Source organism: Barbus barbus, assembly GCF_936440315.1.
Source record: "Barbus barbus genome assembly, chromosome: 20".
Lineage (NCBI taxonomy): Eukaryota > Metazoa > Chordata > Actinopteri > Cypriniformes > Cyprinidae > Barbus > Barbus barbus.
The window spans coordinates 30,690,119-30,704,775 of NC_136748.1; the positions used below are offsets into that span (position 1 = coordinate 30,690,119).

The following is a 14,657-nucleotide window of genomic DNA, read 5'->3' on the forward strand; positions in this document are numbered from 1 at the left end:
CGTGCAGCGGGTCAAACAGTGCCGCTGCATCTCCATCGAGCTGGACTAGAACCCAGAACAGAGAACCAAGAGCGAGGCTTCAGTGCGAACACGCTTGATCTGCTGTCAGCATTACACACTACAGTCTCAGATTCAGAGCAGAAACACAAGCACCATTTAGATTTGTCTGCAAACCCATTTCCTGCCATCAAGGAACGTTTAGGAACGTGAATGCAGTGAAATGTGTCCAGATTTTGACTAGTAGTGCACAACATGAAAAGTGTCATTTTTCATCTAAAACTAGAGTTTTAAAGATTATTAAACATGCAGTTTTATGAGCTCATTAAAGAGAGATGCATGCAGTGTTTGTACTTCTATAAACAAATTTAACTCCAGGATTATTATACACCAATTAAAAAAATTAAAAATAAAAATCTAAAGATGGTTAAAAATAGTCAGAAAGCACCTAAAATTTTGACTAGCAGTGCATGTGGGTTGTTTACAAAAACAAAGTGTCATACTTCATCTAAAACTCTTGCTTTACACAGCATTTAAATATTATTAAACATGCAGTTTTTTGAGACCATTAATTGAGAGATGCATGCAGTATTTAGCCTATAAATGTATCAACTACCTGCAGGACAAAATGAGCTCAAATGGTGAAAAATAGCCAGAAAAATCAAATGATCAATGACACTTGTTTACATTTATTTTGTATTCATTTTGTACCACAACTGTTTTAAATATTTAAAAATTCTAATACAAAATGTGATTAGTAGTGCATGTGGGTAGTTGACATAAAAAGTGTCATATTTAATCTAAAACTAGTGTTTTAAACATGCTAATATTCTTTTATGATTCAACATGCAGTTTTTTGAGCTCATTAATTGAGAGATGCATGAAGTATTTGTACTTTTATAAAAAAAATGTAACTACAGAAAAAAAAAACAATCACAGAAATTATTTTGTATTCATTTTGTACCAAAATTATTTAAATATTTAAAACATATATTACTTAAACAAATTCTAATACAAATTTTGACTAGTAGTGAATGTGGGTAGCTGACATAAAAATTGAAATTTTCATATAAAACTACTGTTTCAAACAAGATTATTAAACTTGCCTTTTTTGAGCTCATTAATTAAGGGATGCATGAAGTATTTGTACTTTTATAAACTAAGTTTAATTCCAGGAACACCAGTGAAAAACTATAAATGGTTAAAAATAGTCAAAAAGCACCTAAAAATGTCAAATGATCAATGGCACTCATTTACTTTCATTTCATTGATTTCACTGGTAAAAATACCTTCAATTAATGTTTTAATGTCCAAATGGTTGGATTTAGAGTTGTGTATGTTGCTGTTGAGGAAACATTCAGCACATATTGTTCCTAAGAGAGGTGAAATCTCTCTGAACTGTACGGTGTAATGGTGACAGACTCACGGTGAATGTCTTCATTCATCTCCAAATCTAGAATTAAGAGCGTTTAAGGACTGATAGTTTCCACTATGTGGAACGACTTTATTTAATGTGACCGAACGAGACACTGTTCTTCATGTTTCTGCTGGATTGCTGTGAGTTTCTTCATGCTATTGGTCTATTTATAATATCAGTCATAAAGATTATATGCAGTTTAGTTGTGAAGAGCGAATGATCGCACGTGTTGTACAGATGTTGTAGATATAGTGCTTGTAATGAAGATGTTCAAGAAGATCCTATGAATAAACGGTGAAACATTTGGACCCCAGATCTCTCTCTCTCTCTGACAAACGCACGATTAGACGCGTCATAACTGATCACACAAATCAATTTCCCGCTGTGTTTTACGCACTGAGCTCAACTTACGAGCCAATTTAGAGCAAAAGCTCGCCACTCATTAAACTGCAGGAACTTCATATAAACTCCTGTTACAGATCATTACAAATTCATTTTTGATTTGCATATTCATGAGTAAAAATCCAACACTGACCGTTTAAATAAGACATTTTGACAAAACGGACTGAATTTCTAATGTTTAAAACAATCAATAACTCTTAGAAATTAATATTGCATTGACAGAACTATTAAGTGATTATGAAAAGCATTATTACTTTTGTTGAACACCTGTAATAAACTCAGGTATTTAAAAATGAAGCAAATCAAACGTGATTTAAATGTAAATATTTTTAATAATACAACAAAAATAAAATGCAAGAAATCAGAAGACATATTTTCTTCCAGTTTTGAGATTCTTGCGTTTCCTTTTGCAGATGTTCTGATGTTCAAAACATTTATTGCACCTCATAAATGCACAAATTATCACAGGAAATCAAAACAAATGTCAATAAAACCTGACAGTGATAATGTTCCAGGAGGTCTGTAACAGTGAAAACACCTCGGGTTTTCAACACATTCGGGCCTGAAATAACTGGATAAATTACAGAATTCATTACACATCAGTTTTCTGACATCCTCATAATATTCTATTCCTTGATTCTGAATAAATAGGGCTTTGAATCACTCGTTTACACATGGAAATAATATCATCGGATGTTGTTACACTGCAGGATTCGTTCCTCCTCAGTAGTTTTCTCACATGGATATGATTTGCACGTTTCTCGTTTTAACGCAGGACATTGCATAGGCTTCACCAGTGAGGAGGAGTGGAAAACAGCTTCATCAAGTTTCATTTTGGCCAAACACCAAGGCAGAAGCGAGTCCAAACACAGATAATAAAGATGTTTTGATTTGAGGAACACGAGGCACTGCTGATGAGATATTACTGATGTTTCTCTCGTACGGAAGTGGTTCCAAACTCTGGAATCTGATGATGAAATGCTCTTCAGTACCTTCACATCTTCAGCAGATCCTCCGAACGATCCTGACGGATGTGACGAGACGCTTCAGCTGGACCCGCTTCTTTCATTCGCAGTCGTTCTTTCTGCCAAACAGATTTTTACAAACAATTTCATGCATTTGCTCGATGCTTTTATCCAAAGCCCTGCATTTAAAGTACATGTTTGATCAGAATCGATCCTACTGTTTGAGATACAGGAATGATAACAGTCATAATTCAATTAACTCTAACATCAGTAATATCATGCAGCATTCAGTCAATCCACAATAACAGATACTTGTTTCTATTGAGCTCAAAAAATGTCCTTTTTATGCTGATCATTTTATGCTTTTTAAATGATTTTCTCCCTCAGAAGTGATATTTATGTTGTTTTTGATGAGAAAATGATTAAACTCTGCATTATTCTTGTGTGTGTGTGTGTGTGTGTGTGTGTGAGTGTGTGTGTGAGTGTGTGTGTGTGTGTGTGTGAGTGTGTGTGTGTGAGTGCGTGAGTGTGTGTGTGTGTGTGTGAGTGCGAGTGCGTGAGTGTGTGTGTGTGTGTGTGTGTGTGTGTGTGTGCGTGCGTGCGTGTGTGTGTGTGTGTGTGTGTGTGTGAGTGTGAGTGTGAGTGTGTGTGTGTGTGAGTGCGAGTGCGTGAGTGTGTGTGTGTGTGTGTGTGTGTGTGTGAGTGCGTGTGAGTGTGAGAGTGTGAGTGTGTGTGCGTGCGTGCGTGTGTGTGTGTGTGTGTGTGTGTGTGCGCGTGTGTGTGTGTGTGTGTGTGTGTGAGTGTGTGTGTGAGTGTGTGTGAGTGTGAGTGTGTGTGTGTGTGTGTGTGTGTGTGTGAGTGTGCGAGTGTGCGTGTGAGTGTGTACGTGTTTAGCTATACTTGTGAGGACCAGATGTCCCCACAAGGATAGTAAAGCCTGAGATTTTTGACTTTGTGAGGACATTTGGCCGGTCCTCACAAGGGAAATAAATTATTAAAAATACTAAATGAAGTTTATCTTAAAATGTAAAAATGCAAAAAGTCTCCTGTGAGGGCTAAGTTTAGGTGTAGGGTTGGTGTAGGGCAATAGCACACACAGTTTGTTCAGTATAAAAACCATTACGCCTATGAGAGTCCTCTCAAATATAGCAAAACCAACATGAGTGTGTGTGTGTGTGTGTGTGAATGTAAGAGCAGAAATGAAGGAAACAAGCAACTAAAATGATCCAAAACAGAATAAAAGCACTAGGTAAAAAAACCTAAATGGTGAAATAAAAAAGTTAAAAAGCACTAAAAATTTTCAGAAATTGTCAAAAACAATCAAAATGCACCTATAATATGTCAGATGATCAATGACACTCGTTTATTTTGATTTGATTGGTCACAGAAATTCATTATTTTTTTGCATTCATTATTTACCACAATGTTTAAAAATCCTAATAATTTCAATTTATGCAAATACATTTTTTTTATTATTATAGAAATCTCCTTTTTGTTGGTGTGTGTGAATATAAGACCTAATAATAATCATAAAACAGTTCAAAGTCACCTGTAAAATGATAAATGGCACTCGTTTACTTTGATTTGATTGGTAACAGAAGTTATTTTGCATTGATTTTATACTATAATGTTAAAACCTCATATGTTCAGTTGATTTAGGTTGCAAAGAAAGCATGTGTTTGTGTGTTTGTGTGAGGCTACTGAAGCAGATTCATGTGTTCGGTGTTGATTCTCATTGGTATGAACACATGCAACAGAATTATCCACATTATTAAATGTGTTCTGAATATAAGAAAGATCAGCAGCACAGCTGTGTGTTTGAGTGTTTTCTCACCAGACTGTTTGCGTTGATCTTCTTCGTCTCCACTTTCTTCTCAGCTGTGATTTTCTGGACGGTTTGCTGAGCTTCTTTCAGTCTAAAATGAAAGAGCACAAAATTCAACCAACAATACAGTTCTGTCATTTATTTCGGAGTTTCTTCTTCAGATGAACACAATGTTTTTTTAGTGAATGGAGGTCAAACTAAAGCATCATTCTGAGTCAACATTTCCTCTTATACAAGCTGTTTTTGTTTTTAAACCTGTCTAAAGTTAGATTTATGCTTAAAATGAGAAAACACTACGGGGAAACAAAAATAAACTGAACTGATAGATGACATGTTCTCTGAAACGTAGCATTTGTGATTTTAGAGTAAATGTTTGGATACTTTGACTGAAAAACAAGAGCAACAGTGACTAACGAGAATGATTTGAGTGCGTTTCTAAGAGAGAACTGAATATTGGCAGTAAGTCTGATCTGTAAAAGCTTCACTGAAAACAATCTGAGACGCTTCTAAACAGAGGACAGTCAAAGAGAAGAAGAGCTTCAAAGAGAAGAGCTCTCGGTGCTGGATTTATGACGCTGCCCTCGACTCGTGATCGCGTCCCGCTGAGAGACAACATCCCTCTGCTTTTACTGCTTCTGCCCGTTAAACACGGCCTTCTGGGAGATCGTTAATGGAGTAGTTCAGCCAAATGAGCTGAAAATGTGTTCACTCTCAGCTCATCCGAGATGGAGAAGAGTGTGTTTCTTCATCAGGTTTGGAGAAATGTGTCTCAAACTTTTTAAATATACTTTTATATTGCAATAATTTCACATTTAATCTACAAATTAATGTAGAAACAACATAAAGACATTATATTTTTTATATTAGTTTAATGGCATCTTTTTAATAATAAAAAGAAGGCCAGTATCACTGATGCCTCTATAAAATTGCTCTTTTTTCCCTAATATTTAAACTTTATAGCCATTCAACTTTACAGTATAATTGAGAGCTGTCAATTTTAATATTTATTAGACTTTAATAAAATAACTTCTAATTTAAGTGAACTTTAAACAATCTTCACATAAACCCATTATAATAAAGGTCATATTTAGCTGTGCCCTTCAGCAAGTAGGAAATATACAGAAATTTAATAAAGTTATCAAACACTAAATTGTAAATTAAATATAGATGAATCCTTAAAGCTATAAAAGTAGTTGATTTCCTCTTTTTTTCTTTTGTTCTTTGATGAACAGCATCACAGCAGCTGGTTATGCTGTTATTATATTGGGTGCTGTTTCTTTAAGAGCTGCCGCTGCTGAACGTGAAGCGGATCTCACGCATCGTATTTCTCTCAACTCTCTTTCCCTTTTCTGACTCACTTCAGGTCCTAAAGTCTCTATTAATGCGCTGACGAGGTGAATCTGGTGTTAGATGAGGAGACAGTGCTGGGATGCTCCAGGACCGTTTTGAAAACCCTTTCAGAGACATGTTCTTAAATCTGACTCATATATAACATATAATACATGCACGCACAGTTTTAAGGCAGCTTTAATCGCCTTCATGACTTAACGGACCACGGCATTGCATTTCTTTCTCGCTTTGATATGAAATGATAAAGGCTACAGCGCGCGCCGGTGCTTTTGTGCGAGCGATTGAAGACAGTACTGCTTTCTGCGCTCGTTTGACTCGCACCTGGCTCTGACGTCTCCTGTTTCATGTGCTCGTAAAGACGTTCTGTGACTAAATTAGCAAGAAAAAAGAGACAGAGGCAGCAGTTGTGAGCCCCTGCGTTAAATATTTTTAACGTGTTAAACTGAAAAAAATGAATCAACTGCGTTAACACGCTAATTTTGACAGCACTAATAATAATGCTTCCTTCAGTGAAAACGTCCTGTTGTCTCTCACATCACAATCCAGCCATATATCTGTTTAGAGCTGTTTGTCTTATAAACGCTGCTTGATCTGTGCAGATTTCTCTCCTGATTCAGACCAGAACACTTTTTCACTGCAGGAAGAGTTATTATGGATTATAGACTCATATTTGAGTTAAAAACATCTTAATGCTGGATGTGTTTCAGCTTTAGTCTTCTCCAGATGTTAACTGATGGACTGGAGTGGTGTGGATTATTGTGATGTTTTTATCAGCTGTTTGGACTCTCATTCTGACGGCACCCATTCACTGCAGAGCATCCATTGCTGAGACACTGATGCAGAGACACATTTCTACAAACCTGATGAAGAAACAAACTCATCCTGATCTCGGATGAACTGAGGATGAGCACATTTCAGCACATTTTCATTTCTGGCTGAACTTTTGATGGGTTTAAACACGGATTCAGTCTCTAAACGTCAGACTCAGCGAGCGACTGAGAGATGGACGGATGGTCCTCACCTCTCTTTGGAGATGTTTTTATTCTCTCGGTTCCAGGTGTTCTTGAAATCGTTGCAGAACTCGTACCACAGCATGAAGATGTGGTTTGGAGAAACCTCCTTCTCTCCAGACTTGGGTTTGAGCCCAAAGTACATCACCATGTCCTGGAAACTACAAGAGAAACATGGAAAGTCAGAGAGAGACGGTCTCCACGGTCAACATGATATCTGCTCTGATGAGACAATCAAAAGATTATTTGATGAATAAAAAGATCCAAAGATCAGCATTTATCTGAAATAAAAAGCTTTTTATAACATGATACACTATACCATTCACGAGTCAGTATATATACTGTACAAATAAATACAGGCTTGGTGAACAGATGAGACTTCTTTAAAAAACATTAAAATCTTTCTGTTCAAAACCCTTTGGCTGGTATTTTACATAGAAACAAGCATATTCCTAGCTAACAAATTAGGTTATTAAAATATCTCTAACAACATTCTACTAACTATTTTACCCAAAATGTGTTATTTCAACATTTATTTGACTATTCTATGAACATTATGTCTGGTTTACTAGTGCATAAAATGCGGAAAAAAAGTGTGCAACTTAAAAATAAAGTGCTCAAATAAAACTCTAAGAAACAAACAGGATCCCATAGGACTTCTCTTGTTTCTAGCAAGTTTCTTATTTGACTGGTTTAAAAACAGTTTTTGCCAAGTATTTGAGTATAATGTGCTTTAATTCTCTTATGATAAATCAGAGCAGGAATGCCTGTGAAACTGTCCCGGCTGCTGTTGTGACGAATGATGACAAGATTTACTCCCATTAAGGGTAAAACAGCGTGGAAAGAGACTTAAACACAATGTGCTGTTAGTGGCAGAAAATCACGCTCAGCGGCCGCAAATCAAGTGGAGCGGCGAGATTAACGGTCCGGCGTGTGACAGATCACACATGACACCAACCGAGGAGAACACGGACACGCCAGGAACGCTCAGGTGCGTATCACTGCTGATTCATCCAGCTCCTGACGGCAGGACAAATATATCACAGCGGTCACAAACTGAATAAAATAAAATAAAAATACTACATCATCACTCCTGACGGCAGGACAAATATATCACAGCGGTCACAAAATTAAAATAAAAAATATATATATTTTTTTTATTTAATAAAATAAAATAGATTCATCAGCCTCCTGCACGGCAGGACAAATATATTACAGCAGGCAAAAACTGAAATTTTTTTTTTTTTCAGGCTGCTGATGGCAGGAAAAAAATATTCCAATTCCAAACAAATGTTACAGTAATTAAAAATTTAAATGAAATGAAAATGTTTTGAGAATATATTAGAATAAATAATATATAATGAGAATAATTCATTTATGAAAATAAAATAAGACAAAATAAAAACAAATAACATATCCGAGAATAACATCAATAAAATAATAAGAATTAACAAATATATATTTATAATCTATAAAACATAAGATAGTCAAATATATGACAATAAAAAATGAAATTAAAAACATTTTAAAGTATTAATTATTATAAATTATAAATTATTATATATATATAAATGACTTAAAAATAGCTGAGGACATTAATAAATCAATCATTAGAAAAATCCCTCTCAACTTACAAATTCCCTGATAATTGCAGGTTTTTCATTACTGTGGGACACAAACAAATATATAAACATGCAACCACATGTTCTGTTTTACTAGAGTAAATTAAGTTTAACCTCTAAGGTAAAGTGCAAACCAGAACAGACTGTGCTCACACACACACACACACACACACTCACACACTCACACTCACACTCACACACACACACACACACACACACACACACACACACACACACACACACACACACACACTCACACTCACACTCACACTCACACTCACACTCACACTCACACTCACACACACACACACACACACACACACACACACACACACTCGTGTCATCTGAGCTACGGCGTTACTGTGTGATTTGCGCAGCATTAATCTGGAATGCATGAGATGTGGTGATTTCTGCTGCCCTGCGCCTGCCTGACAAACCCACAGATAACACAGACACACTCATCTCTCCTCGTCTCTCACGGAGCTGCATCACCATCCAGTCCAGTGACATGACAACAAACACTAACAAATATAGCTAAAAACATTCGGGGAACATTGTTCTGAAAGTGTTTCTAAAATGTTCAAATGTTTTCTTACAAAAACGTTTCTTACAACATTCTCATAACTCAGAGCGTTATTTCAATGTTTATTGTTTTATATTCTAAGAACATTAAAATGTCCGGTTTTCTTGATTAAAACATTATTTAAAGGCAATGTTGAGGAAAGTTACATTTAAAAGTAATGCATTACAATATTGAGTTACTCTGCAGAAATATCGCGCTACACTCTTAAAAATAAAGGTGTTTAAAAGGTTCTTCACAGCGATGCCATCGAAGAACCATTTTTAGGAGAACCATTCAGTCATAGAACCATCTCTTTCTTACCTTTTTATAATCTGAAGAACCTTCTTTCATCACAAAACAGAAAGGTTCTTCAGATGTTAAAGGTTCTTTATGAAACCATTTAGACAAAAAGGCTCTTCTATGGCATCCTGAAGCTCCTTTATTTCTAAGAGTGTACCAAGTTACTTTTTATGGAGAGTTAGATTAGATTACCTTTGTGTTTTTGCCCCCTGGGCTGGGCTTGCTTATATATTTTTAATAACAAAACACCCCAAAAGTAATATTTCTGGCAACTGTAAAGGCACTTTGACACTAAAAGTGAAATGAATAACCCTCAAACTGAAGGAGACGCCTCTGCATTCGCTCTCAATATTTCTCAACACAGGGACAATTACTTTATTGTTATTTAATATTATTTAAAGGTTAAACAAATTTATCTTACAACATTCTACTACCTTAATTTTCAACCAAAATGTTTTTTTTACATTTATTTTTTTACTAAGAACGGTAAAATATCAAATTTTCTTGCCGTGATTATAATGTTAGTTACAACATTCTACTACATTTTTTTCACCCAAACTATAATGTTATTTGATTTAGAAAAATCAATAGCATTTCTTAGACTTTTATAGACCTTTCTTAGCACATATGTGTCCCTGCAGCACAAGAGCAGTCATGAGTAACACAGGTATATCTGTAGCAATAGACAACAATACATTGTATGGATCAAAATTATACATTTCTCTTTTATGACAAAAATCATTAGGATATTAAGATCATGTTCCATCAAGATATTTAGTACATTTCCTACCGTAAATATATCAAAACTTAATTTTTGATTAGTAATATGCATTGCTAAGAACTTCATTTGAACAACTTTAAAGGAGATTTTCTCAATATTTAGATTTTTTTGCTCCCTCAGATTCCAGATTTTCTAATAGTTGTATCTCAGACAAATATTGTCCGATCATAACAAACCATACATCAATGGAGAGATTATTTATTCAGCTTCAGATGATGAATACATCTCAATTTAAAAAAAATTGACACTTAAGACTGCTTTTGTGCTCCACAAATACGCTGCAAAAATGATTTTCTTCTTTAGTATTTTTGTCTTGTTTTCTAGTATAAATATCTACAAATTCTGGAATTAAGATGTGTTTACTTGACAATATTATGTCTTGTTTTCTGAAAATATTATCCAAATCTTGTTAGTTTTTGCTTAAAACAATCAAAAATATCTGCCAATGGGGTAACACAATTTGGATACTTGTTTCATAAAAAAAGACATAATATCTTGAGTCATTTTACTTGTCAAGTAAACGCATCTTAATTCCAGAATTAGAACACAAGACAAAACACTAAGGAAGCAAATCATTGTTTTGCTGGTGATGGTGGCGAGAGACTGGTTCGTCAGATCAAAGCGCTGGCGGTGTTTAGGGTGTTAGCTGTGTGTAAAGGTGACTCCCTCGGGTCGGGACACATGTGGATGCCCACCCAGGTCCGGACGATCGCCCGCGGCCCGCATCCATCACCCACGTGTCACTTTAACAAGGTGCGTTCCTGGGAACTGGGAAAAAATTAAAGGGAAATTAAACGACTCTGGAGCTGCCAGCCTCTTTTGATCAATATTGGCCAATTCAACAGCTTCATTAGCATGGAGTCAAGCGTGGCGTCCGTTCTGCTCTTTCAAACACCACCACGTCGACATCTGCAGTCTATACGAGTGTGTGTGTGTGTGTGTGTTTCACTTTGTTTTGTTTCAGGTTACAAAAAAACTCAAATCTAAACAAGGAAAAATAATCAATATGCTTTGTTTGTCCTTTTCCCCCTCTATGAAAAGTTCCAGATATTTTCCGTCGTGCAGCATCTGGCAGCCGAAGGCTTGCGTATAAATCAGCTCAAACAGTTTGCAGTATTACTGCTGGGAGTCAGGAACACACACGATAAGAGCGAACGATAACATCACCTGCTCCTCGCACAGAAAACACTCGCAAGCAGACAAAACCAGCCAGACGTCATCAATCAATGCACAAGCGCAGTAAGAGTAATACACACTAAATCAATCAAAAGAGATTTCTGTTTCAAATAAATGCTGTTCTTCTGAATTTTCTATTCATCTGTGAATCCTGAAAAATAAAATGCATCAGTTTCCACAAAAATATTGTGCATCACAACTGTTTTCAACATTGATAATAATCAGAAATGTTTGTTGATCAGTAAATCAGTATATTATAATGATTTCTGAAGATCATGTGACACTGAAGACTGCAGTAATGATGCTGAAAATACAGCTGCAGATCTCAGAAGTACATTACAGTTTAATAGATATTCACATAGAAAATAGCTGTTTTAAACTGTAATAATATTTCACTGTTTTTACTTTAGTTTTGCTGCAAAACAATTGCTTTTCTTACTTAGATTTTGTCTTTTTTCCAGCCAAGATACCAAAAATAAATTCTTAAATCAAGAAGTATTTTCTAGACAAGTAGAAATGATTGTCTTGCTTTCAGAAAAAAACTGATCTAAATTAAGTGCGTTTTTGCTTAGAGCAAGTAAAATAATCTGCCAATGGGGTAAGCTAAATATGTTTTATTTCAAACAGAAAACTATTATTTTGCTTGTTTCAAGCAAAAGCTCACTTAATTTTGACTAGTTTTTTCTGAAAACAAGACAATAATTTTTACTTGTCTAGAAAATCCTTCTTGATTTAAGATTTTTTTGATATCTTGGCTGGAAACAAGACAAAATCTAAGTAAGAAAAGCATTTTTTGCAGTGCAGTTTAACAGATATTCACATGGAAAACAGACATTTTTAATTCTAATAATATTTCACAATTTGTACTGCATTTTTGATCAAATAAATGCAGCCTTGGTGAGCAGAAGAGACGTCTTTCAGAAACATTAAAACAAGTACATTTCAGTCAATACTGAAAAATATCAAAGAAATACTTCAGTCTAATGAAAAATGGAGCAATATCTGTTTTTTATGCAAAGCTAGAGCTCTGATTAGATCCCATTAGTCATGATGCTGTCAGTGTAGGCTTCTCATCAGGTGAGTGATATTATCTCATCATCTGCCGGCGGTTCTTACCTCTTCTGTGCCGCCTGCATCCGCTCGTCTTCAGTCTCGTACTCCGACTGAGCTGCGAATAAAAACACGAACATCAGATCATCTCAAGGATCTCTTCAATGAGACTCTTGCTCCTGCTTCTCCTCATGATTCTCCAGAGAAAGTGAATCTGATAACCTGAAGTTAACCAGAAACACCGCTGCTGTTATTTGAAACACAATAAACGATAACTGACATAGAATAAAATATTGCAGATCATTTAAACTTATTCCATTTCAGCTATTTGGCAGCATTTCTCTATAACTAAAGCTAAATAAACCAAAACAAATAATAAATAAAAATGTATCAATACAATATAGATCTATTAAAATAAAAGAACTAATAAAACTGACTAAACATTACTAAAACTTTAACTAACATTTAAGTGAAAACAAAAACATTCAAAATAGTTACAAAAACGTTTTAAAACATAAATAATTGATACTAAAATAACACTCAAACTGTGCTGAGATGTACCAAGATACTTAAAGTCTGAGTCTCAATATGAACTTAAATAAAAAATGAACTTAAATATTTCTCACTGCATCTCAATATTTCTCCTAAAACTAAAACAGATATATATAGAGATATATTATACATGAATATTCATTTCTGTCACATTATTCTATTATACTCACTGTATTATTTCTTTTACTTTTTCATTTTAATCTAATCTATTTATTCATCTATTTATTAATTTTTATTTATTATTACTATTCATTTGTTTGTTTATTTATTAACTTAATGTCATTTATTATTAGATTAATATTATGTATTTATTTAGATTTACGATTTGTTTAGAATCATTCAGATTTTATTCTTTATGTTTTGTAAATAATTATTATTATAGAATAATTATTAAATAATTTATTGTAATCTTATTTTTTTTTTTACACTGTTTTTCTCCAGACTTTTCCATGGACCCCCTAGCACTCCCTTGCGGATCTAAATAATCTATTTCACACTGAAATATAACATAAATATATGTACAATATTTGTTATTTAGAGGTGATACATGATCTGGACCGATTTGTGAGAGGTTTCATGATTCTGATTCATGACACTGGAGCACAAAACCAGCCATAAGGGTCCATTTTTCAACATATCTGAAGCTGAATAAATAGTCTCTCCATTGATGTATGGTTTGTTATGATAGGACAATATTTGTCTGAGATGCAACTATTTGAAAATCTGGAATCTGAGGGAGCAAAAAAATCTAAATATTGAGAAAATCTCCTTTAAAGTTGTTCAAATGAAGTTCTTAGCAATGCATATTACTAATCAAAAATGAAGTTTTGATATATTTATGGTAGGAAATTTACTAAATATCTTCATGGAACATGATCTTAATATCCTAATGATTTTTGTCATAAAAGAGAAATGTATAATTTTGATCCATACAATGTATTGTTGTCTATTGCTACAAATATACCTGTGTTACTGATGACTGCTTCTGTGCAGCAGGGACACATTCAGGTCTGTTGCTCAAAATTGTCTTTATATTGCTCTTTTCCAGATGATTGAAGCTCATATTGAACAAATCCGAGCACATTTGGGGGCACTGCTGAGATCTCTTTCGATGCAAAAGTGACTATTTTTTTTATCTGAGGAGAAACAGAAGCTCCCCAGAAACAACAGAGACGTTAAAGCGCTTGTGTTGATGTGTTTTCCTCTCACGGAGTGTGTTTGTGTCGACGTGTGTGTGTGTGTGTCGGATCTCGAGTGGCTCCCGTGGAGCTGCTCCATGTAAAAGTGTCTAAATGCAAGGCAGATGTGTGCGGCGGCCCGGCCGAGGTGCAAGAATTTATCTCAGGCCAGAGCGCGCCTATGATCTCAGATTTATTGCATTTTCCAGATTCATCCCTTTTTTTTTTTTACTGTGATGGGAGACCTTTCCCACTCCTAGATTTAAGAGGGGGAAGTCGCCCAAAACTGTTCAAAGGCGAGTGTTGGGGGTCTCCGGTGGGGGCGAGTGTGAACAGCGCTCTGTGTGTGTGTGTGTGTGTGTGTGTGTGTGACCAGTGGCGTTGGTCTCAGCAGGGGTGGACTGGCGCCTGCGGTCTCCCTCTGCTGTTTGTGCGTGTCGAGCGCGATGTGTGAATTTTCTCCTCAGCTC

General features: G+C 35.3%; 2 protein-coding genes across 3 annotated transcripts in view; one reads left to right on the plus strand and one right to left on the minus strand.

The window, feature by feature from the left end:
* Positions 1-49, plus strand: part of LOC306886805 (gremlin-1-like) — a gene marked incomplete at both ends in the record, with an annotated part of 537 nt that extends 488 nt beyond the window's left edge. The window contains one exon of the mRNA XM_079444110.1: positions 1-49. This exon is cut by the window's left edge and continues 488 nt beyond it. Within this exon, the coding sequence (XP_079300236.1) occupies positions 1-49 (49 nt within the window).
* A 2,077-nt stretch (positions 50-2,126) lies between these two features.
* LOC306886313 (formin-like) overlaps positions 2,127-14,657 on the minus strand; it is an 85,218-nt gene continuing 72,687 nt past the window's right edge. For both annotated transcript variants that reach the window (XM_079443319.1, XM_079443320.1), the window contains 4 exons: positions 12,524-12,575; positions 6,978-7,127; positions 4,616-4,697; positions 2,127-2,900 (listed from right to left, as the gene is read on the minus strand). In XM_079443319.1, coding sequence (XP_079299445.1) covers positions 2,811-2,900; positions 4,616-4,697; positions 6,978-7,127; positions 12,524-12,575 — 374 coding nt within the window. In that variant the 3' untranslated portion in view covers positions 2,127-2,810. The remainder of the gene's footprint in view (positions 2,901-4,615; positions 4,698-6,977; positions 7,128-12,523; positions 12,576-14,657) is intronic.